Source organism: Thunnus thynnus, chromosome 16, assembly GCF_963924715.1.
Source record: "Thunnus thynnus chromosome 16, fThuThy2.1, whole genome shotgun sequence".
NCBI classification, from domain to species: Eukaryota; Metazoa; Chordata; class Actinopteri; order Scombriformes; family Scombridae; genus Thunnus; species Thunnus thynnus.
In genome coordinates this window covers 23,909,331-23,930,661 of record NC_089532.1, presented here as the reverse complement: position 1 = coordinate 23,930,661, position 21,331 = coordinate 23,909,331, and the positions used below count along the sequence as shown (strand labels likewise).

Sequence of the window (21,331 nt, the reverse complement as noted above, 5' to 3'; positions counted from 1 at the left end):
CATGTGAAGTGAATAACATTGATTATCTCATTACAATGGAACATGTCAAGGGGTGGGATATATTAGGCAGCAAATGAACGGTCAGTTTTTGAAGTTGATGTGTTGGAAGCAGGAAAAGAGGGAAAGCGTAAAGATCTGAACAACTTTGAGAAGGGCCAAATTGTCATAGCTAGACAACAGAGCAAGAATATTTCCAAGACGGCAGATCTTGTGGGGTTCTGCCAGTGTGCAGTGGTCAGCAGCTACCAAAAGTGGTCAAAGGAAAGAAAACCAGTGAACCGGCAACAGGGTCATGGGTGCCCAAGGCTCATACATGCACATGGGGAGCGAACGCTAGCCCGTCTGGTCCGACCATACAGAAGAGCTACTGTAGCACAAATTGCTGAACAGGTTAATCCTGACTATGATAGACAGGTGTCAGAACACACAGTGCATCGCAGCTTTCTGCATATGAGGCTGCGTAGCCGCAGACCAGTCAGAATGCCCATGTTCACTCCTGTGCACCGCTGAAAGCGCCTACAATGGGCACATGAGTGTCAGAACTGGACCATGGAGCAATGGAAGAAGGTGGCCGGTCTGATCATCATGTGGACGGCCGGGTGTGTGTGCATTATTTACCTGACCAATGGTTCAAGGTGTTGCCTCGGCCTACAAATTCCCCAGATCTCAATCCCATCGAGCATCTGTGGGACATGCTGGAAAAACAAGTCCAATCTGAGGAGGCCCCACCAGGCAACTTACAGGACTTAAAGGATATGCTGCTAACGTCTTGGTGCCAGATACCAGAGGACACCTCCAGAGGTCTTGTGGAGTCCATGCCTCCATGGGTGAGAGCTGTTTTGGTGGCACAAGGGGGACCTACGCAATATTAGGCAGGTGGTTTTAATGTTGTGGCTAATCAGTGTATATTTTCTTTTTTCATACTCTGCCTTTTATAACCCTCTTTTCTCAGAATTTTGCTATTTTATGTTCATTGAATCTGGCTTTGATCTTCATGTGGTCTTATTATGTTTTCTTCCTGTTCTGATGTAGGAAATATTTCATTCTTTCTTTTACTGATGAAAAGTTGAACTCATAATCAATAAAGCTCTTTCTTCCTTCAATCAATACAATCAGAGGTTTTTCTGCTGCAGCCTCATTTGGTCTGATATGACCAGTGACCACAGTCGCAGCTCTTTAGAAAGTTACATAGGATCACTTTAACTATTTGCAGCAATGATGAGATTTGACATTAAATACATTAAGATAGTAAGCTCCCTAAAAAAAACAGTATGATTCAGTGATGACGTCACTCCTGAGAAACAGCTCCAACCAGTGGCGAGTTGTGGTAATGACTGGAAAGTTCCTGAAGACTCTGAAGCTTCTCCACTTAGAATATAAAAGCTGGGACAGTCCCACTGCTGAGACAGAAAGCAACACAACCAACACAGAACAGAACAGACACTTTCACAGTGCTTCATCTCACAACAAGAGGACTCAACACACTGAAGATGCTGTGCTCTCATGGATTCCAGTCTACTCTCAGTCCATTCATGGACTTCTACTGGCCTGTACGCAGTCTGTGGCCAGAGGTCAAACCTCTGCTCTGCCAGCAGGATCTACTGCAGAGAAACCTCCAGGAGCTGCGCAGCAGTCTGGAGCTGATAGACAAACTTCAACACAAGATGCTGGAGGAGACGGAGCCTTCCCAAACCGCTGCAGCTGTGCAACCAGTCTCCTACCAGCTGGAGAAAGATGGAGAGCACTTTGGCCTGACCCTGGACACTCAAGGCTTTTCCCCAGAGGAGCTGTCTGTCAGGCAGGTGGGCAGGAAGCTGAGGGTCAGTGGGAAGACAGAGAAGGAGCAGGAGGACGGGAAAGGCTGCTACTCTTACAGACGCCAGGAGTTCAGACAGGAGTTTGATCTGCCTGAGGAGCTCAACCCTGAAGCCATCACCTGCTACCTGGCTCCAGACGGGAAGCTCCACATCCAGGAAGCCAAAGCTCCATGCGTGGAGGAGGCTGAGAGAAAACTGACTATCGAGAGGAGCGTGGAGGAGAAAACACAGCAGAGTGTGTGTTCACACACAGAAGGCAGCAGCACAGACACAGACCACAGCGCAGAGGACAAACCTGGAAACATGGACTAATCTCTATATTGTTTTGACAATGTACATTCAATGTTTTATTAAAGTGTTAATTGAAGATGATCATATGTGCTTTTGTATACATGTAAATGTTTAATAAATATATTGACAGCTGCACAATGTTTTCTTCATTTAAAATAACGTCTTTGTCAGAAATGAGAAAACCTGAAAAGATAGAAAGACCACTTTATAATTTTTGACCCTTAAAATTCATTTGATATTGCACAGCTTTCCCCTCTTTTCTTCTTAGTGCTTCAGAAAATGGAAGATCAGTGTTTTGTTTCCAATCTTCTATGTTTGTCATTTAATCTAGTAAAATATCCACTTAGAATCAACACTGCTTCATCAGAGACCTCAAATTAGTAAAATGTGATATTTTACTTTAAGACTGAGGAGGGAAAAGTCAGAAAAGCAAGTTTCCATTTCATCTTAAGATTGTTTATAATGGCTGATATATACCACTGATCAGCCACGACATTAAAACCTCTCACATGTGAAGTGAATAACATTGATTATCTCATTACAATGGAACATGTCAAGGGGTGGGATATATTAGGCAGCAAATGAACGGTCAGTTTTTGAAGTTGATGTGTTGGAAGCAGGAAAAGAGGGAAAGCGTAAAGATCTGAACAACTTTGAGAAGGGCCAAATTGTCATAGCTAGACAACAGAGCAAGAATATTTCCAAGACGGCAGATCTTGTGGGGTTCTGCCAGTGTGCAGTGGTCAGCAGCTACCAAAAGTGGTCAAAGGAAAGAAAACCAGTGAACCGGCAACAGGGTCATGGGTGCCCAAGGCTCATACATGCACATGGGGAGCGAACGCTAGCCCGTCTGGTCCGACCATACAGAAGAGCTACTGTAGCACAAATTGCTGAACAGGTTAATCCTGACTATGATAGACAGGTGTCAGAACACACAGTGCATCGCAGCTTTCTGCATATGAGGCTGCGTAGCCGCAGACCAGTCAGAATGCCCATGTTCACTCCTGTGCACCGCTGAAAGCGCCTACAATGGGCACATGAGTGTCAGAACTGGACCATGGAGCAATGGAAGAAGGTGGCCGGTCTGATCATCATGTGGACGGCCGGGTGTGTGTGCATTATTTACCTGACCAATGGTTCAAGGTGTTGCCTCGGCCTACAAATTCCCCAGATCTCAATCCCATCGAGCATCTGTGGGACATGCTGGAAAAACAAGTCCAATCTGAGGAGGCCCCACCAGGCAACTTACAGGACTTAAAGGATATGCTGCTAACGTCTTGGTGCCAGATACCAGAGGACACCTCCAGAGGTCTTGTGGAGTCCATGCCTCCATGGGTGAGAGCTGTTTTGGTGGCACAAGGGGGACCTACGCAATATTAGGCAGGTGGTTTTAATGTTGTGGCTAATCAGTGTATATTTTCTTTTTTCATACTCTGCCTTTTATAACCCTCTTTTCTCAGAATTTTGCTATTTTATGTTCATTGAATCTGGCTTTGATCTTCATGTGGTCTTATTATGTTTTCTTCCTGTTCTGATGTAGGAAATATTTCATTCTTTCTTTTACTGATGAAAAGTTGAACTCATAATCAATAAAGCTCTTTCTTCCTTCAATCAATACAATCAGAGGTTTTTCTGCTGCAGCCTCATTTGGTCTGATATGACCAGTGACCACAGTCGCAGCTCTTTAGAAAGTTACATAGGATCACTTTAACTATTTGCAGCAATGATGAGATTTGACATTAAATACATTAAGATAGTAAGCTCCCTAAAAAAAACAGTATGATTCAGTGATGACGTCACTCCTGAGAAACAGCTCCAACCAGTGGCGAGTTGTGGTAATGACTGGAAAGTTCCTGAAGACTCTGAAGCTTCTCCACTTAGAATATAAAAGCTGGGACAGTCCCACTGCTGAGACAGAAAGCAACACAACCAACACAGAACAGAACAGACACTTTCACAGTGCTTCATCTCACAACAAGAGGACTCAACACACTGAAGATGCTGTGCTCTCATGGATTCCAGTCTACTCTCAGTCCATTCATGGACTTCTACTGGCCTGTACGCAGTCTGTGGCCAGAGGTCAAACCTCTGCTCTGCCAGCAGGATCTACTGCAGAGAAACCTCCAGGAGCTGCGCAGCAGTCTGGAGCTGATAGACAAACTTCAACACAAGATGCTGGAGGAGACGGAGCCTTCCCAAACCGCTGCAGCTGTGCAACCAGTCTCCTACCAGCTGGAGAAAGATGGAGAGCACTTTGGCCTGACCCTGGACACTCAAGGCTTTTCCCCAGAGGAGCTGTCTGTCAGGCAGGTGGGCAGGAAGCTGAGGGTCAGTGGGAAGACAGAGAAGGAGCAGGAGGACGGGAAAGGCTGCTACTCTTACAGACGCCAGGAGTTCAGACAGGAGTTTGATCTGCCTGAGGAGCTCAACCCTGAAGCCATCACCTGCTACCTGGCTCCAGACGGGAAGCTCCACATCCAGGAAGCCAAAGCTCCATGCGTGGAGGAGGCTGAGAGAAAACTGACTATCGAGAGGAGCGTGGAGGAGAAAACACAGCAGAGTGTGTGTTCACACACAGAAGGCAGCAGCACAGACACAGACCACAGCGCAGAGGACAAACCTGGAAACATGGACTAATCTCTATATTGTTTTGACAATGTACATTCAATGTTTTATTAAAGTGTTAATTGAAGATGATCATATGTGCTTTTGTATACATGTAAATGTTTAATAAATATATTGACAGCTGCACAATGTTTTCTTCATTTAAAATAACGTCTTTGTCAGAAATGAGAAAACCTGAAAAGATAGAAAGACCACTTTATAATTTTTGACCCTTAAAATTCATTTGATATTGCACAGCTTTCCCCTCTTTTCTTCTTAGTGCTTCAGAAAATGGAAGATCAGTGTTTTGTTTCCAATCTTCTATGTTTGTCATTTAATCTAGTAAAATATCCACTTAGAATCAACACTGCTTCATCAGAGACCTCAAATTAGTAAAATGTGATATTTTACTTTAAGACTGAGGAGGGAAAAGTCAGAAAAGCAAGTTTCCATTTCATCTTAAGATTGTTTATTATGGCTGATATATACCACTGATCAGCCACGACATTAAAACCTCTCACATGTGAAGTGAATAACATTGATTGTCTCATTACAATGGAACATGTCAAGGGGTGGGATATATTAGGCAGCAAATGAACGGTCAGTTTTTGAAGTTGATGTGTTGGAAGCAGGAAAAGAGGGAAAGCGTAAAGATCTGAACAACTTTGAGAAGGGCCAAATTGTCATAGCTAGACAACAGAGCAAGAATATCTCCAAAACTGCAGGTCTTGTGGGGTTCTGCCAGTGTGCAGTGGTCAGCAGCTACCAAAAGTGGTCAAAGGAAAGAAAACCAGTGAACCGGCAACAGGGTCATGGGTGCCCAAGGCTCATTCATGCACATGGGGAGCGAACGCTAGCCCGTCTGGTCCGACCATACAGAAGAGCTACTGTAGCACAAATTGCTGAACAGGTTAATCCTGACTATGATAGACAGGTGTCAGAACACAAAGTGCATCGCAGCTTTCTGCATATGAGGCTGCGTAGCCGCAGACCAGTCAGAATGCCCATGCTCACTCCTGTGCACCGCTGAAAGCGCCTACAATGGGCACATGAGTGTCAGAACTGGACCATGGAGCAATGGAAGAAGGTGGCTGGTCTGATCATCATGTGGACGGCCGGGTGTGTGTGCATTATTTACCTGACAAAGGGTTCAAGGTGTTGCCTCGGCCTACAAATTCCCCAGATCTCAATCCCATCCAGCATCTGTGGGACATGCTGGAAAAACAAGTCCAATCTGAGGAGGCCCCACCAGGCAACTTACAGGACTTAAAGGATATGCTGCTAACGTCTTGGTGCCAGATACCAGAGGACACCTCCAGAGGTCTTGTGGAGTCCATGCCTCCATGGGTGAGAGCTGTTTTGGTGGCACAAGGGGGACCTACGCAATATTAGGCAGGTGGTTTTAATGTTGTGGCTAATCAGTGTATATTTTCTTTTTTCATACTCTGCCTTTTATAACCCTCTTTTCTCAGAATTTTGCTATTTTATGTTCATTGAATCTGGCTTTGATCTTCATGTGGTCTTATTATGTTTTCTTCCTGTTCTGATGTAGGAAATATTTCATTCTTTCTTTTACTGATGAAAAGTTGAACTCACAATCAATAAAGCTCTTTCTTCCTTCATTCAATACAATCAGAGGTTTTTCTGCTGCAGCCTCATTTGGTCTGATATGACCAGTGACCACAGTCACAGCTCTTTAGAAAGTTACATAGGATCACTTTAACTATTTGCAGAAATGATGAGATTTGACATTAAATACATTAAGATAGTAAGCTCCCTAAAAAAAACAGTATGATTCAGTGATGACGTCACTCCTGAGAAACAGCTCCAACCAGTGGCGAGTTGTGGTAATGACTGGAAAGTTCCTGAAGACTCTGAAGCTTCTCCACTTAGAATATAAAAGCTGGGACAGTCCCACTGCTGAGACAGAAAGCAACACAACCAGCACAGAACAGAACAGAACAGACACTTTCACAGTGTTTCATCTCACAACAAGAGGACTCAACACACTGAAGATGCTGTGCTCTCATGGATTCCAGTCTACTCTCAGTCCATTCATGGACTTCTACTGGCCTGTATGCAGTCTGTGGCCAGAGGTCAAACCTCTGCTCTGCCAGCAGGATCTACTGCAGAGAAACCTCCAGGAGCTGCGCAGCAGTCTGGAGCTGATAGACAAACTTCAACACAAGATGCTGGAGGAGACGGAGCCTTCCCAAACCGCTGCAGCTGTGCAACCAGTCTCCTACCAGCTGGAGAAAGATGGAGAGCACTTTGGCCTGACCCTGGACACTCAAGGCTTTTCCCCAGAGGAGCTGTCTGTCAGGCAGGTGGGCAGGAAGCTGAGGGTCAGTGGGAAGACAGAGAAGGAGCAGGAGGACGGGAAAGGCTGCTACTCTTACAGACGCCAGGAGTTCAGACAGGAGTTTGATCTGCCTGAGGAGCTCAACCCTGAAGCCATCACCTGCTACCTGGCTCCAGACGGGAAGCTCCACATCCAGGAAGCCAAAGCTCCATGCGTGGAGGAGGCTGAGAGAAAACTGACTATCGAGAGGAGCGTGGAGGAGAAAACACAGCAGAGTGTGTGTTCACACACAGAAGGCAGCAGCACAGACACAGACCACAGCGCAGAGGACAAACCTGGAAACATGGACTAATCTCTATATTGTTTTGAAAATGTACATTCAATGTTTTATTAAAGTGTTAATTGAAGATGATCATATGTGCTTTTGTATACATGTAAATGTTCAATAAATATATTGACAGCTGCACAATGTTTTCTTCATTTAAAATAACGTCTTTGTCAGAAATGAGAAAACCTGAAAAGATAGAAAGACCACTTTATAATTTTTGACCCTTAAAATTCATTTGATATTGCACAGCTTTCCCCTCTTTTCTTCTTAGTGCTTCAGAAAATGCAAGATCAGTGTTTTGTTTCCAATCTTCTATGTTTGTCATTTAATCTAGTAAAATATCCACTTAGAATCAACACTGCTTCAACAGAGACCTCAAATTAGTAAAATGTGATATTTTACTTTAAGACTGAGGAGGGAAGTGTCAGAAAAAGCAAGTTTCCATTTCATCTTAAGATTGTTTATAATGGCTGATATATACCACTGATCAGCCACAACATTAAGACCTCTCACATGTGAAGTGAATAACATTGATTATCTCATTACAATGGAACATGTCAAGGGGTGGGATATATTAGGCAGCAAATGAACGGTCAGTTTTTGAAGTTGATGTGTTGGAAGCAGGACAAGAGGGAAAGCGTAAAGATCTGAACAACTTTGAGAAGGGCCAAATTGTCATAGCTAGACAACAGAGCAAGAATATGTCCAAAACGGCAGGTCTTGTGGGGTTCTGCCAGTGTGTAGTGGTCAGCAGCTACCAAAAGTGGTCAAAGGAAAGAAAACCAGTGAACCGGCAACAGGGTCATGGGTGCCCAAGGCTCATTCATGCACATGGGGAGCGAAGGCTAGCCCGTCTGGTCCGACCATACAGAAGAGCTACTGTAGCACAAATTGCTGAACAGGTTAATCCTGACTATGATAGACAGGTGTCAGAACACACAGTGCATCGCAGCTTTCTGCATATGAGGCTGCGTAGCCGCAGACCAGTCAGAATGCCCATGCTCACTCCTGTGCACCGCTGAAAGAGCCTACCATGGGCACATGAGTGTCAGAACTGGACCATGGAGCAATGGAAGAAGGTGGCCGGTCTGATCATCATGTGGACGGCCGGGTGTGTGTGCATTATTTACCTGACAAAGGGTTCAAGGTGTTGCCTCGGCCTACAAATTCCCCAGATCTCAATCCCATCCAGCATCTGTGGGACATGCTGGAAAAACAAGTCCAATCTGAGGAGGCCCCACCAGGCAACTTACAGGACTTAAAGGATATGCTGCTAACGTCTTGGTGCCAGATACCAGAGGACACCTCCAGAGGTCTTGTGGAGTCCATGCCTCCATGGGTGAGAGCTGTTTTGGTGGCACAAGGGGGGCCTACGCAATATTAGGCAGGTGGTTTTAATGTTGTGGCTAATCAGTGTATATTTTCTTTTTTCATACTCTGCCTTTTATAACCCTCTTTTCTCAGAATTTTGCTATTTTATGTTCATTGAATCTGGCTTTGATCTTCATGTGGTCTTATTATGTTTTCTTCCTGTTCTGATGTAGGAAATATTTCATTCTTTCTTTTACTGATGAAAAGTTGAACTCACAATCAATAAAGCTCTTTCTTCCTTCATTCAATACAATCAGAGGTTTTTCTGCTGCAGCCTCATTTGGTCTGGTATGACCAGTGACCACAGTCGCAGCTCTTTAGAAAGTTACATAGGATCACTTTAACTATTTGCAGCAATGATGAGATTTGACATTAAATACATTAAGATAGTAAGCTCCCTAAAAAAAACAGTATGATTCAGTGATGACGTCACTCCTGAGAAACAGCTCCAACCAGTGGCGAGTTGTGGTAATGACTGGAAAGTTCCTGAAGACTCTGAAGCTTCTCCACTTAGGATATAAAAGCTGGGACAGTCCCACTGCTGAGACAGAAAGCAACACAACCAACACAGAACAGAACAGACACTTTCACAGTGCTTCATCTCACAACAAGAGGACTCAACACACTGAAGATGCTGTGCTCTCATGGATTCCAGTCTACTCTCAGTCCATTCATGGACTTCTACTGGCCTGTACGCAGTCTGTGGCCAGAGGTCAAACCTCTGCTCTGCCAGCAGGATCTACTGCAGAGAAACCTCCAGGAGCTGCGCAGCAGTCTGGAGCTGATAGACAAACTTCAACACAAGATGCTGGAGGAGACGGAGCCTTCCCAAACCGCTGCAGCTGTGCAACCAGTCTCCTACCAGCTGGAGAAAGAGGGAGAGCACTTTGGCCTGACCCTGGACACTCAAGGCTTTTCCCCAGAGGAGCTGTCTGTCAGGCAGGTGGGCAGGAAGCTGAGGGTCAGTGGGAAGACAGAGAAGGAGCAGGAGGACGGGAAAGGCTGCTACTCTTACAGACGCCAGGAGTTCAGACAGGAGTTTGATCTGCCTGAGGAGCTCAACCCTGAAGCCATCACCTGCTACCTGGCTCCAGACGGGAAGCTCCACATCCAGGAAGCCAAAGCTCCATGCGTGGAGGAGGCTGAGAGAAAACTGACTATCGAGAGGAGCGTGGAGGAGAAAACACAGCAGAGTGTGTGTTCACACACAGAAGGCAGCAGCACAGACACAGACCACAGCGCAGAGGACAAACCTGGAAACATGGACTAATCTCTATATTGTTTTGACAATGTACATTCAATGTTTTATTAAAGTGTTAATTGAAGATGATCATATGTGCTTTTGTATACATGTAAATGTTCAATAAATATATTGACAGCTGCACAATGTTTTCTTCATTTAAAATAACGTCTTTGTCAGAAATGAGAAAACCTGAAAAGATAGAAAGACCACTTTATAATTTTTGACCCTTAAAATTCATTTGATATTGCACAGCTTTCCCCTCTTTTCTTCTTAGTGCTTCAGAAAATGCAAGATCAGTGTTTTGTTTCCAATCTTCTATGTTTGTCATTTAATCCAATAAAATCTCCACTTAGAATCAACACTGCTTCAACAGAGACCTCAAATTAGTAAAATGTGATATTTTACTTTAAGACTGAGGAGGGAAAAGTCAGAAAAAGCAAGTTTCCATTTCATCTTAAGATTGTTTATAATGGCTGATATATACCACTGATCAGCCACGACATTAAAACCTCTCACATGTGAAGTGAATAACATTGATTGTCTCATTACAATGGAACATGTCAAGGGGTGGGATATATTAGGCAGCAAATGAACGGTCAGTTTTTGAAGTTGATGTGTTGGAAGCAGGAAAAGAGGGAAAGCGTAAAGATCTGAACAACTTTGAGAAGGGCCAAATTGTCATAGCTAGACAACAGAGCAAGAATATCTCCAAGACGGCAGGTCTTGTGGGGTTCTGCCAGTGTGTAGTGGTCATTCATGCACATGGGGAGCGAAGGCTAGCCCGTCTGGTCTGACCATACAGAAGAGCTACTGTAGCACAAATTGCTGAACAGGTTAATCCTGACTATGATAGACAGGTGTCAGAACACACAGTGCATCGCAGCTTTCTGCATATGAGGCTGCGTAGCCGCAGACCAGTCAGAATGCCCATGCTCACTCCTGTGCACCGCTGAAAGCGCCTACAATGGGCACATGAGTGTCAGAACTGGACCATGGAGCAATGGAAGAAGGTGGCCGGTCTGATCATCATGTGGACGGCCGGGTGTGTGTGCATTATTTACCTGACCAAGGTTTCAAGGTGTTGCCTCGGCCTACAAATTCCCCAGATCTCAATCCCATCCAGCATCTGTGGGACATGCTGGAAAAACAAGTCCAATCTGAGGAGGCCCCACCAGGCAACTTACAGGACTTAAAGGATATGTTGCTAACGTCTTGGTGCCAGATACCAGAGGACACCTCCAGAGGTCTTGTGGAGTCCATGCCTCCATGGGTGAGAGCTGTTTTGGTGGCACAAGGGGGACCTACGCAATATTAGGCAGGTGGTTTTAATGTTGTGGCTAATCAGTGTATATTTTCTTTTTTCATACTCTGCCTTTTATAACCCTCTTTTCTCAGAATTTTGCTATTTTATGTTCATTGAATCTGGCTTTGATCTTCATGTGGTCTTATTATGTTTTCTTCCTGTTCTGATGTAGGAAATATTTCATTCTTTCTTTTACTGATGAAAAGTTGAACTCACAATCAATAAAGCTCTTTCTTCCTTCATTCAATACAATCAGAGGTTTTTCTGCTGCAGCCTCATTTGGTCTGATATGACCAGTGACCACAGTCGCAGCTCTTTAGAAAGTTACATAGGATCACTTTAACTATTTGCAGCAATGATGAGATTTGACAGTAAATACATTAAGACAGTAAGCTCCCTAAAAAAAACAGTATGATTCAGTGATGACGTCACTCCTGAGAAACAGCTCCAACCAGTGGCGAGTTGTGGTAATGACTGGAAAGTTCCTGAAGACTCTGAAGCTTCTCCACTTAGGATATAAAAGCTGGGACAGTCCCACTGCTGAGACAGAAAGCAACACAACCAACACAGAACAGAACAGACACTTTCACAGTGTTTCATCTCACAACAAGAGGACTCAACACACTGAAGATGCTGTGCTCTCATGGATTCCAGTCTACTCTCAGTCCATTCATGGACTTCTACTGGCCTGTACGCAGTCTGTGGCCAGAGGTCAAACCTCTGCTCTGCCAACAGGATCTACTGCAGAGAAACCTCCAGGAGCTGCGCAGCAGTCTGGAGCTGATAGACAAACTTCAACACAAGATGCTGGAGGAGACGGAGCCTTCCCAAACCGCTGCAGCTGTGCAACCAGTCTCCTACCAGCTGGAGAAAGAGGGAGAGCACTTTGGCCTGACCCTGGACACTCAAGGCTTTTCCCCAGAGGAGCTGTCTGTCAGGCAGGTGGGCAGGAAGCTGAGGGTCAGTGGGAAGACAGAGAAGGAGCAGGAGGACGGGAAAGGCTGCTACTCTTACAGACGCCAGGAGTTCAGACAGGAGTTTGATCTGCCTGAGGAGCTCAACCCTGAAGCCATCACCTGCTACCTGGCTCCAGACGGGAAGCTCCACATCCAGGAAGCCAAAGCTCCATGCGTGGAGGAGGCTGAGAGAAAACCGACTATCGAGAGGAGCGTGGAGGAGAAAACACAGCAGAGTGTGTGTTCACACACAGAAGGCAGCAGCACAGACACAGACCACAGCGCAGAGGACAAACCTGGAAACATGGACTAATCTCTATATTGTTTTGACAATGTACATTCAATGTTTTATTAAAGTGTTAATTGAAGATGATCATATGTGCTTTTGTATACATGTAAATGTTCAATAAATATATTGACAGCTGCACAATGTTTTCTTCATTTAAAATAACGTCTTTGTCAGAAATGAGAAAACCTGAAAAGATAGAAAGACCACTTTATAATTTTTGACCCTTAAAATTCATTTGATATTGCACAGCTTTCCCCTCTTTTCTTCTTAGTGCTTCAGAAAATGGAAGATCAGTGTTTTGTTTCCAATCTTCTATGTTTGTCATTTAATCTAGTAAAATATCCACTTAGAATCAACACTGCCTCAAAAGAGACCTCAAATTAGTAAAATGTGATATTTTACTTTAAGACTGAGGAGGGAAAAGTCAGAAAAAGCAAGTTTCCATTTCATCTTAAGATTGTTTATAATGGCTGATATATACCACTGATCAGCCACAACATTAAGACCTCTCACATGTGAAGTGAATAACATTGATTGTCTCATTACAATGGAACATGTCAAGGGGTGGGATATATTAGGCAGCAAATGAACGGTCAGTTTTTGAAGTTGATGTGTTGGAAGCAGGAAAAGAGGGAAAGCGTAAAGATCTGAACAACTTTGAGAAGGGCCAAATTGTCATAGCTAGACAACAGAGCAAGAATATCTCCAAGACGGCAGGTCTTGTGGGGTTCTGCCAGTGTGCAGTGGTCATTCATGCACATGGGGAGCGAAGGCTAGCCCGTCTGGTCTGACCATACAGAAGAGCTACTGTAGCACAAATTGCTGAACAGGTTAATCCTGACTATGATAGACAGGTGTCAGAACACACAGTGCATCGCAGCTTTCTGCATATGAGGCTGCGTAGCCGCAGACCAGTCAGAATGCCCATGCTCACTCCTGTGCACCGCTGAAAGCGCCTACAATGGGCACATGAGTGTCAGAACTGGACCATGGAGCAATGGAAGAAGGTGGCCGGTCTGATCATCATGTGGACGGCCGGGTGTGTGTGCATTATTTACCTGACCAAGGTTTCAAGGTGTTGCCTCGGCCTACAAATTCCCCAGATCTCAATCCCATCCAGCATCTGTGGGACATGCTGGAAAAACAAGTCCAATCTGAGGAGGCCCCACCAGGCAACTTACAGGACTTAAAGGATATGTTGCTAACGTCTTGGTGCCAGATACCAGAGGACACCTCCAGAGGTCTTGTGGAGTCCATGCCTCCATGGGTGAGAGCTGTTTTGGTGGCACAAGGGGGACCTACGCAATATTAGGCAGGTGGTTTTAATGTTGTGGCTAATCAGTGTATATTTTCTTTTTTCATACTCTGCCTTTTATAACCCTCTTTTCTCAGAATTTTGCTATTTTATGTTCATTGAATCTGGCTTTGATCTTCATGTGGTCTTATTATGTTTTCTTCCTGTTCTGATGTAGGAAATATTTCATTCTTTCTTTTACTGATGAAAAGTTGAACTCACAATCAATAAAGCTCTTTCTTCCTTCATTCAATACAATCAGAGGTTTTTCTGCTGCAGCCTCATTTGGTCTGATATGACCAGTGACCACAGTCGCAGCTCTTTAGAAAGTTACATAGGATCACTTTAACTATTTGCAGCAATGATGAGATTTGACAGTAAATACATTAAGACAGTAAGCTCCCTAAAAAAAACAGTATGATTCAGTGATGACGTCACTCCTGAGAAACAGCTCCAACCAGTGGCGAGTTGTGGTAATGACTGGAAAGTTCCTGAAGACTCTGAAGCTTCTCCACTTAGGATATAAAAGCTGGGACAGTCCCACTGCTGAGACAGAAAGCAACACAACCAACACAGAACAGAACAGACACTTTCACAGTGCTTCATCTCACAACAAGAGGACTCAACACACTGAAGATGCTGTGCTCTCATGGATTCCAGTCTACTCTCAGTCCATTCATGGACTTCTACTGGCCTGTACGCAGTCTGTGGCCAGAGGTCAAACCTCTGCTCTGCCAACAGGATCTACTGCAGAGAAACCTCCAGGAGCTGCGCAGCAGTCTGGAGCTGATAGACAAACTTCAACACAAGATGCTGGAGGAGACGGAGCCTTCCCAAACCGCTGCAGCTGTGCAACCAGTCTCCTACCAGCTGGAGAAAGAGGGAGAGCACTTTGGCCTGACCCTGGACACTCAAGGCTTTTCCCCAGAGGAGCTGTCTGTCAGGCAGGTGGGCAGGAAGCTGAGGGTCAGTGGGAAGACAGAGAAGGAGCAGGAGGACGGGAAAGGCTGCTACTCTTACAGACGCCAGGAGTTCAGACAGGAGTTTGATCTGCCTGAGGAGCTCAACCCTGAAGCCATCACCTGCTACCTGGCTCCAGACGGGAAGCTCCACATCCAGGAAGCCAAAGCTCCATGCGTGGAGGAGGCTGAGAGAAAACTGACTATCGAGAGGAGCGTGGAGGAGAAAACACAGCAGAGTGTGTGTTCACACACAGAAGGCAGCAGCACAGACACAGACCACAGCGCAGAGGACAAACCTGGAAACATGGACTAATCTCTATATTGTTTTGACAATGTACATTCAATGTTTTATTAAAGTGTTAATTGAAGATGATCATATGTGCTTTTGTATACATGTAAATGTTTAATAAATATATTGACAGCTGCACAATGTTTTCTTCATTTAAAATAACGTCTTTGTCAGAAATGAGAAAACCTGAAAAGATAGAAAGACCACTTTATAATTTTTGACCCTTAAAATTCATTTGATATTGCACAGCTTTCCCCTCTTTTCTTCTTAGTGCTTCAGAAAATGGAAGATCAGTGTTTTGTTTCCAATCTTCTATGTTTGTCATTTAATCTAGTAAAATATCCACTTAGAATCAACACTGCCTCAAAAGAGACCTCAAATTAGTAAAATGTGATATTTTACTTTAAGACTGAGGAGGGAAAAGTCAGAAAAAGCAAGTTTCCATTTCATCTTAAGATTGTTTATAATGGCTGATATATACCACTGATCAGCCACAACATTAAAACCTCTCACATGTGAAGTGAATAACATTGATTGTCTCATTACAATGGAACATGTCAAGGGGTGGGATATATTAGGCAGCAAATGAACGGTCAGTTTTTGAAGTTGATGTGTTGGAAGCAGGAAAAGAGGGAAAGCGTAAAGATCTGAACAACTTTGAGAAGGGCCAAATTGTCATAGCTAGACAACAGAGCAAGAATATCTCCAAAACTACAGGTCTTGTGGGGTTCTGCCAGTGTGCAGTGGTCAGCAGCTACCAAAAGTGGTCAAAGGAAAGAAAACCAGTGAACCGGCAACAGGGTCATGGGTGCCCAAGGCTCATTCATGCACATGGGGAGCGAAGGCTAGCCCGTCTGGTCTGACCATACAGAAGAGCTACTGTAGCACAAATTGCTGAACAGGTTAATCCTGACTATGATAGACAGGTGTCAGAACACACAGTGCATCGCAGCTTTCTGCATATGAGGCTGCGTAGCCGCAGACCAGTCAGAATGCCCATGCTCACTCCTGTGCACCGCTGAAAGAGCCTACCATGGGCACATGAGTGTCAGAACTGGACCATGGAGCAATGGAAGAAGGTGGCCGGTCTGATCATCATGTGGACGGCCGGGTGTGTGTGCATTATTTACCTGACCAAGGGTTCAAGGTGTTGCCTCGGCCTACAAATTCCCCAGATCTCAATCCCATCCAGCATCTGTGGGACATGCTGGAAAAACAAGTCCAATCTGAGGAGGCCCCACCAGGCAACTTACAGGACTTAAAGGATATGCTGCTAACGTCTTGGTGCCAGATACCAGAGGACACCTCCAGAGGTCTTGTGGAGTCCATGCCTCCATGGGTGAGAGCTGTTTTGGTGGCACAAGGGGGACCTACGCAATATTAGGCAGGTGGTTTTAATGTTGTGGCTAATCAGTGTATATTTTCTTTTTTCATACTCTGCCTTTTATAACCCTCTTTTCTCAGAATTTTGCTATTTTATGTTCATTGAATCTGGCTTTGATCTTCATGTGGTCTTATTATGTTTTCTTCCTGTTCTGATGTAGGAAATATTTCATTCTTTCTTTTACTGATGAAAAGTTGAACTCACAATCAATAAAGCTCTTTCTTCCTTCATTCAATACAATCAGAGGTTTTTCTGCTGCAGCCTCATTTGGTCTGATATGACCAGTGACCACAGTCGCAGCTCTTTAGAAAGTTACATAGGATCACTTTAACTATTTGCAGCAATGATGAGATTTGACAGTAAATACATTAAGACAGTAAGCTCCCTAAAAAAAACAGTATGATTCAGTGATGACGTCACTCCTGAGAAACAGCTCCCCACAGTGGCGAGTTGTGGTAATGACTGGAAAGTTCCTGAAGACTCTGAAGCTTCTCCACTTAGAATATAAAAGCTGGGACAGTCCCACTGCTGAGACAGAAAGCAACACAACCAACACAGAACAGAACAGACACTTTCACAGTGCTTCATCTCACAACAAGAGGACTCAACACACTGAAGATGCTGTGCTCTCATGGATTCCAGTCTACTCTCAGTCCATTCATGGACTTCTACTGGCCTGTACGCAGTCTGTGGCCAGAGGTCAAACCTCTGCTCTGCCAGCAGGATCTACTGCAGAGAAACCTCCAGGAGCTGCGCAGCAGTCTGGAGCTGATAGACAAACTTCAACACAAGATGCTGGAGGAGACGGAGCCTTCCCAAACCGCTGCAGCTGTGCAACCAGTCTCCTACCAGCTGGAGAAAGAGGGAGAGCACTTTGGCCTGACCCTGGACACTCAAGGCTTTTCCCCAGAGGAGCTGTCTGTCAGGCAGGTGGGCAGGAAGCTGAGGGTCAGTGGGAAGACAGAGAAGGAGCAGGAGGACGGGAAAGGCTGCTACTCTTACAGACGCCAGGAGTTCAGACAGGAGTTTGATCTGCCTGAGGAGCTCAACCCTGAAGCCATCACCTGCTACCTGGCTCCAGACGGGAAGCTCCACATCCAGGAAGCCAAAGCTCCATGCGTGGAGGAGGCTGAGAGAAAACTGACTATCGAGAGGAGCGTGGAGGAGAAAACACAGCAGAGTGTGTGTTCACACACAGAAGGCAGCAGCACAGACACAGACCACAGCGCAGAGGACAAACCTGGAAACATGGACTAATCTCTATATTGTTTTGACAATGTACATTCAATGTTTTATTAAAGTGTTAATTGAAGATGATCATATGTGCTTTTGTATACATGTAAATGTTCAATAAATATATTGACAGCTGCACAATGTTTTCTTCATTTAAAATAACGTCTTTGTCAGAAATGAGAAAACCTGAAAAGATAGAAAGACCACTTTATAATTTTTGACCCTTAAAATTCATTTGATATTGCACAGCTTTCCCCTCTTTTCTTCTTAGTGCTTCAGAAAATGCAAGATCAGTGTTTTGTTTCCAATCTTCTATGTTTGTCATTTAATCCAATAAAATATCCACTTAGAATCAACACTGCTTCAACAGAGACCTCAAATTAGTAAAATGTGATATTTTACTTTAAGACTGAGGAGGGAAAAGTCAGAAAAAGCAAGTTTCCATTTCATCTTAAGATTGTTTATAATGGCTGATATATACCACTGATCAGCCACGACATTAAAACCTCTCACATGTGAAGTGAATAACATTGATTGTCTCATTACAATGGAACATGTCAAGGGGTGGGATATATTAGGCAGCAAATGAACGGTCAGTTTTTGAAGTTGATGTGTTGGAAGCAGGAAAAGAGGGAAAGCGTAAAGATCTGAACAACTTTGAGAAGGGCCAAATTGTCATAGCTAGACAACAGAGCAAGAATATCTCCAAGACGGCAGGTCTTGTGGGGTTCTGCCAGTGTGCAGTGGTCATTCATGCACATGGGGAGCGAAGGCTAGCCCGTCTGGTCCGACCATACAGAAGAGCTACTGTAGCACAAATTGCTGAACAGGTTAATCCTGACTATGATAGACAGGTGCCAGAACACACAGTGCATCGCAGCTTTCTGCATATGAGGCTGCGTAGCCGCAGACCAGTCAGAATGCCCATGCTCACTCCTGTGCACCGCTGAAAGCGCCTACAATGGGCACATGAGTGTCAGAACTGGACCATGGAGCAATGGAAGAAGGTGGCCGGTCTGATCATCATGTGGACGGCCGGGTGTGTGTGCATTATTTACCTGACCAAGGGTTCAAGGTGTTGCCTCGGCCTACAAATTCCCCAGATCTCAATCCCATCCAGCATCTGTGGGACATGCTGGAAAAACAAGTCCAATCTGAGGAGGCCCCACCAGGCAACTTACAGGACTTAAAGGATATGCTGCTAACGTCTTGGTGCCAGATACCAGAGGACACCTCCAGAGGTCTTGTGGAGTCCATGCCTCCATGGGTGAGAGCTGTTTTGGTGGCACAAGGGGGGCCTTCACAATATTAGGCAGGTAGTTTTAATGTTGTGGCTAATCAGTGTATATTTTCTTTTTTCATACTCTGCCTTTTATAACCCTCTTTTCTCAGAATTTTGCTATTTTATGTTCATTGAATCTGGCTTTGATCTTCATGTGGTCTTATTATGTTTTCTTCCTGTTCTGATGTAGGAAATATTTCATTCTTTCTTTTACTGATGAAAAGTTGAACTCACAATCAATAAAGCTCTTTCTTCCTTCATTCAATACAATCAGAGGTTTTTCTGCTGCAGCCTCATTTGGTCTGATATGACCAGTGACCACAGTCACAGCTCTTTAGAAAGTTACATAGGATCACTTTAACTATTTGCAGCAATGATGAGATTTGACATTAAATACATTAAGATAGTAAGCTCCCTACAAAAAACAGTATGATTCAGTGATGACGTCACTCCTGAGAAACAGCTCCCCACAGTGGCGAGTTGTGGTAATGACTGGAAAGTTCCTGAAGACTCTGAAGCTTCTCCACTTAGGATATAAAAGCTGGGACAGTCCCACTGCTGAGACAGAAAGCAACACAACCAACACAGAACAGAACAGACACTTTCACAGTGTTTCATCTCACAACAAGAGGACTCAACACACTGAAGATGCTGTGCTCTCATGGATTCCAGTCTACTCTCAGTCCATTCATGGACTTCTACTGGCCTGTACGCAGTCTGTGGCCAGAGGTCAAACCTCTGCTCTGCCAGCAGGATCTACTGCAGAGAAACCTCCAGGAGCTGCGCAGCAGTCTGGAGCTGATAGACAAACTTCAACACAAGATGCTGGAGGAGACGGAGCCTTCCCAAACCGCTGCAGCTGTGCAACCAGTCTCCTACCAGCTGGAGAAAGATGGAGAGCACTTTGGCCTGACCCTGGACACTCAAGGCTTTTCCCCAGAGGAGCTGTCTGTCAGGCAGGTGGGCAGGAAGCTGAGGGTCAGTGGGAAGACAGAGAAGGAGCAGGAGGACGGGAAAGGCTGCTACTCTTACAGACGCCAGGAGTTCAGACAGGAGTTTGATCTGCCAGAGGAGCTCAACCCTGAAGCCATCACCTGCTACCTGGCTCCAGACGGGAAGCTCCACATCCAGGAAGCCAAAGCTCCATGCGTGGAGGAGGCTGAGAGAAAACTGACTATCGAGAGGAGCGTGGAGGAGAAAACACAGCAGAGTGTGTGTTCACACACAGAAGGCAGCAGCACAGACACAGACCACAGCGCAGAGGACAAACCTGGAAACATGGACTAATCTCTATATTGTTTTGACAATGTACATTCAATGTTTTATTAAAGTGTTAATTGAAGATGATCATATGTGCTTTTGTATACATGTAAATGTTCAATAAATATATTGACAGCTGCACAATGTTTTCTTCATTTAAAATAACGTCTTTGTCAGAAATGAGAAAACCTGAAAAGATAGAAAGACCACTTTATAATTTTTGACCCTTAAAATTCATTTGATATTGCACAGCTTTCCCCTCTTTTCTTCTTAGTGCTTCAGAAAATGCAAGATCAGTGTTTTGTTTCCAATCTTCTATGTTTGTCATTTAATCCAATAAAATATCCACTTAGAATCAACACTGCTTCAACAGAGACCTCAAATTAGTAAAATGTGATATTTTACTTTAAGACTGAGGAGGGAAAAGTCAGAAAAAGCAAGTTTCCATTTCATCTTAAGATTGTTTATAATGGCTGATATATACCACTGATCAGCCACGACATTAAAACCTCTCACATGTGAAGTGAATAACATTGATTATCTCATTACAATGGAACATGTCAAGGGGTGGGATATATTAGGCAGCAAATGAACGGTCAGTTTTTCAAGTTGATGTGTTGGAAGCAGGAAAAGAGGGAAAGCGTAAAGATCTGAACAACTTTGAGAAGGGCCAAATTGTCATAGCTAGACAACAGAGCAAGAATATCTCCAAGACGGCAGGTCTTGTGGGGTTCTGCCAGTGTGCAGTGGTCAGCAGCTACCAAAAGTGGTCAAAGGAAAGAAAACCAGTGAACCGGCAACAGGGTCATGGGTGCCCAAGGCTCATTCATGCACATGGGGAGCGAACGCTAGCCCGTCTGGTCCGACCATACAGAAGAGCTACTGTAGCACAAATTGCTGAACAGGTTAATCCTGACTATGATAGACAGGTGTCAGAACACAAAGTGCATCGCAGCTTTCTGCATATGAGGCTGCGTAGCCGCAGACCAGTCAGAATGCCCATGCTCACTCCTGTGCACCGCTGAAAGCGCCTACAATGGGCACATGAGTGTCAGAACTGGACCATGGAGCAATGGAAGAAGGTGGCCGGTCTGATCATCATGTGGACGGCCGGGTGTGTGTG

At 44.7% G+C, this 21,331-nt stretch overlaps 8 protein-coding genes across 8 annotated transcripts; all 8 read left to right on the top strand.

Annotated features, from left to right (window-relative positions):
• Window positions 1-1,403: 1,403 nt before the first annotated feature.
• LOC137200080 (heat shock protein 30-like) lies at window positions 1,404-2,189 on the top strand. The gene has a single exon (XM_067614762.1). It carries the CDS (start codon window positions 1,491-1,493, stop codon window positions 2,127-2,129), a length of 639 nt encoding a protein of 212 aa, XP_067470863.1. The 5' UTR covers window positions 1,404-1,490; the 3' UTR covers window positions 2,130-2,189.
• A 1,829-nt stretch (window positions 2,190-4,018) lies between these two features.
• LOC137200077 (heat shock protein 30-like) lies at window positions 4,019-4,805 on the top strand. The gene has a single exon (XM_067614759.1). It carries the CDS (start codon window positions 4,107-4,109, stop codon window positions 4,743-4,745), a length of 639 nt encoding a protein of 212 aa, XP_067470860.1. The 5' UTR covers window positions 4,019-4,106; the 3' UTR covers window positions 4,746-4,805.
• A 1,846-nt stretch (window positions 4,806-6,651) lies between these two features.
• On the top strand, window positions 6,652-7,477 carry LOC137200102 (heat shock protein 30-like). The gene has a single exon (XM_067614779.1). It carries the CDS (start codon window positions 6,728-6,730, stop codon window positions 7,364-7,366), a length of 639 nt encoding a protein of 212 aa, XP_067470880.1. The 5' UTR covers window positions 6,652-6,727; the 3' UTR covers window positions 7,367-7,477.
• A 1,778-nt stretch (window positions 7,478-9,255) lies between these two features.
• On the top strand, window positions 9,256-10,094 carry LOC137200071 (heat shock protein 30-like). Its single transcript, XM_067614752.1, has one exon. It carries the CDS (start codon window positions 9,345-9,347, stop codon window positions 9,981-9,983), a length of 639 nt encoding a protein of 212 aa, XP_067470853.1. The 5' UTR covers window positions 9,256-9,344; the 3' UTR covers window positions 9,984-10,094.
• Window positions 10,095-11,724: 1,630 nt separating this feature from the next.
• LOC137200123 (heat shock protein 30-like) lies at window positions 11,725-12,639 on the top strand. Its single transcript, XM_067614803.1, has one exon. It carries the CDS (start codon window positions 11,890-11,892, stop codon window positions 12,526-12,528), a length of 639 nt encoding a protein of 212 aa, XP_067470904.1. The 5' UTR covers window positions 11,725-11,889; the 3' UTR covers window positions 12,529-12,639.
• Window positions 12,640-14,341: 1,702 nt separating this feature from the next.
• LOC137200091 (heat shock protein 30-like) lies at window positions 14,342-15,133 on the top strand. The gene has a single exon (XM_067614771.1). The coding sequence runs from the start codon at window positions 14,435-14,437 to the stop codon at window positions 15,071-15,073; it is 639 nt and encodes a 212-aa protein (XP_067470872.1). The 5' UTR covers window positions 14,342-14,434; the 3' UTR covers window positions 15,074-15,133.
• Window positions 15,134-16,962: 1,829 nt separating this feature from the next.
• LOC137200062 (heat shock protein 30-like) lies at window positions 16,963-17,801 on the top strand. The gene has a single exon (XM_067614743.1). It carries the CDS (start codon window positions 17,052-17,054, stop codon window positions 17,688-17,690), a length of 639 nt encoding a protein of 212 aa, XP_067470844.1. The 5' UTR covers window positions 16,963-17,051; the 3' UTR covers window positions 17,691-17,801.
• A 1,690-nt stretch (window positions 17,802-19,491) lies between these two features.
• On the top strand, window positions 19,492-20,346 carry LOC137200090 (heat shock protein 30-like). Its single transcript, XM_067614770.1, has one exon. It carries the CDS (start codon window positions 19,597-19,599, stop codon window positions 20,233-20,235), a length of 639 nt encoding a protein of 212 aa, XP_067470871.1. The 5' UTR covers window positions 19,492-19,596; the 3' UTR covers window positions 20,236-20,346.
• The last annotated feature ends 985 nt before the right edge of the window (window positions 20,347-21,331 follow it).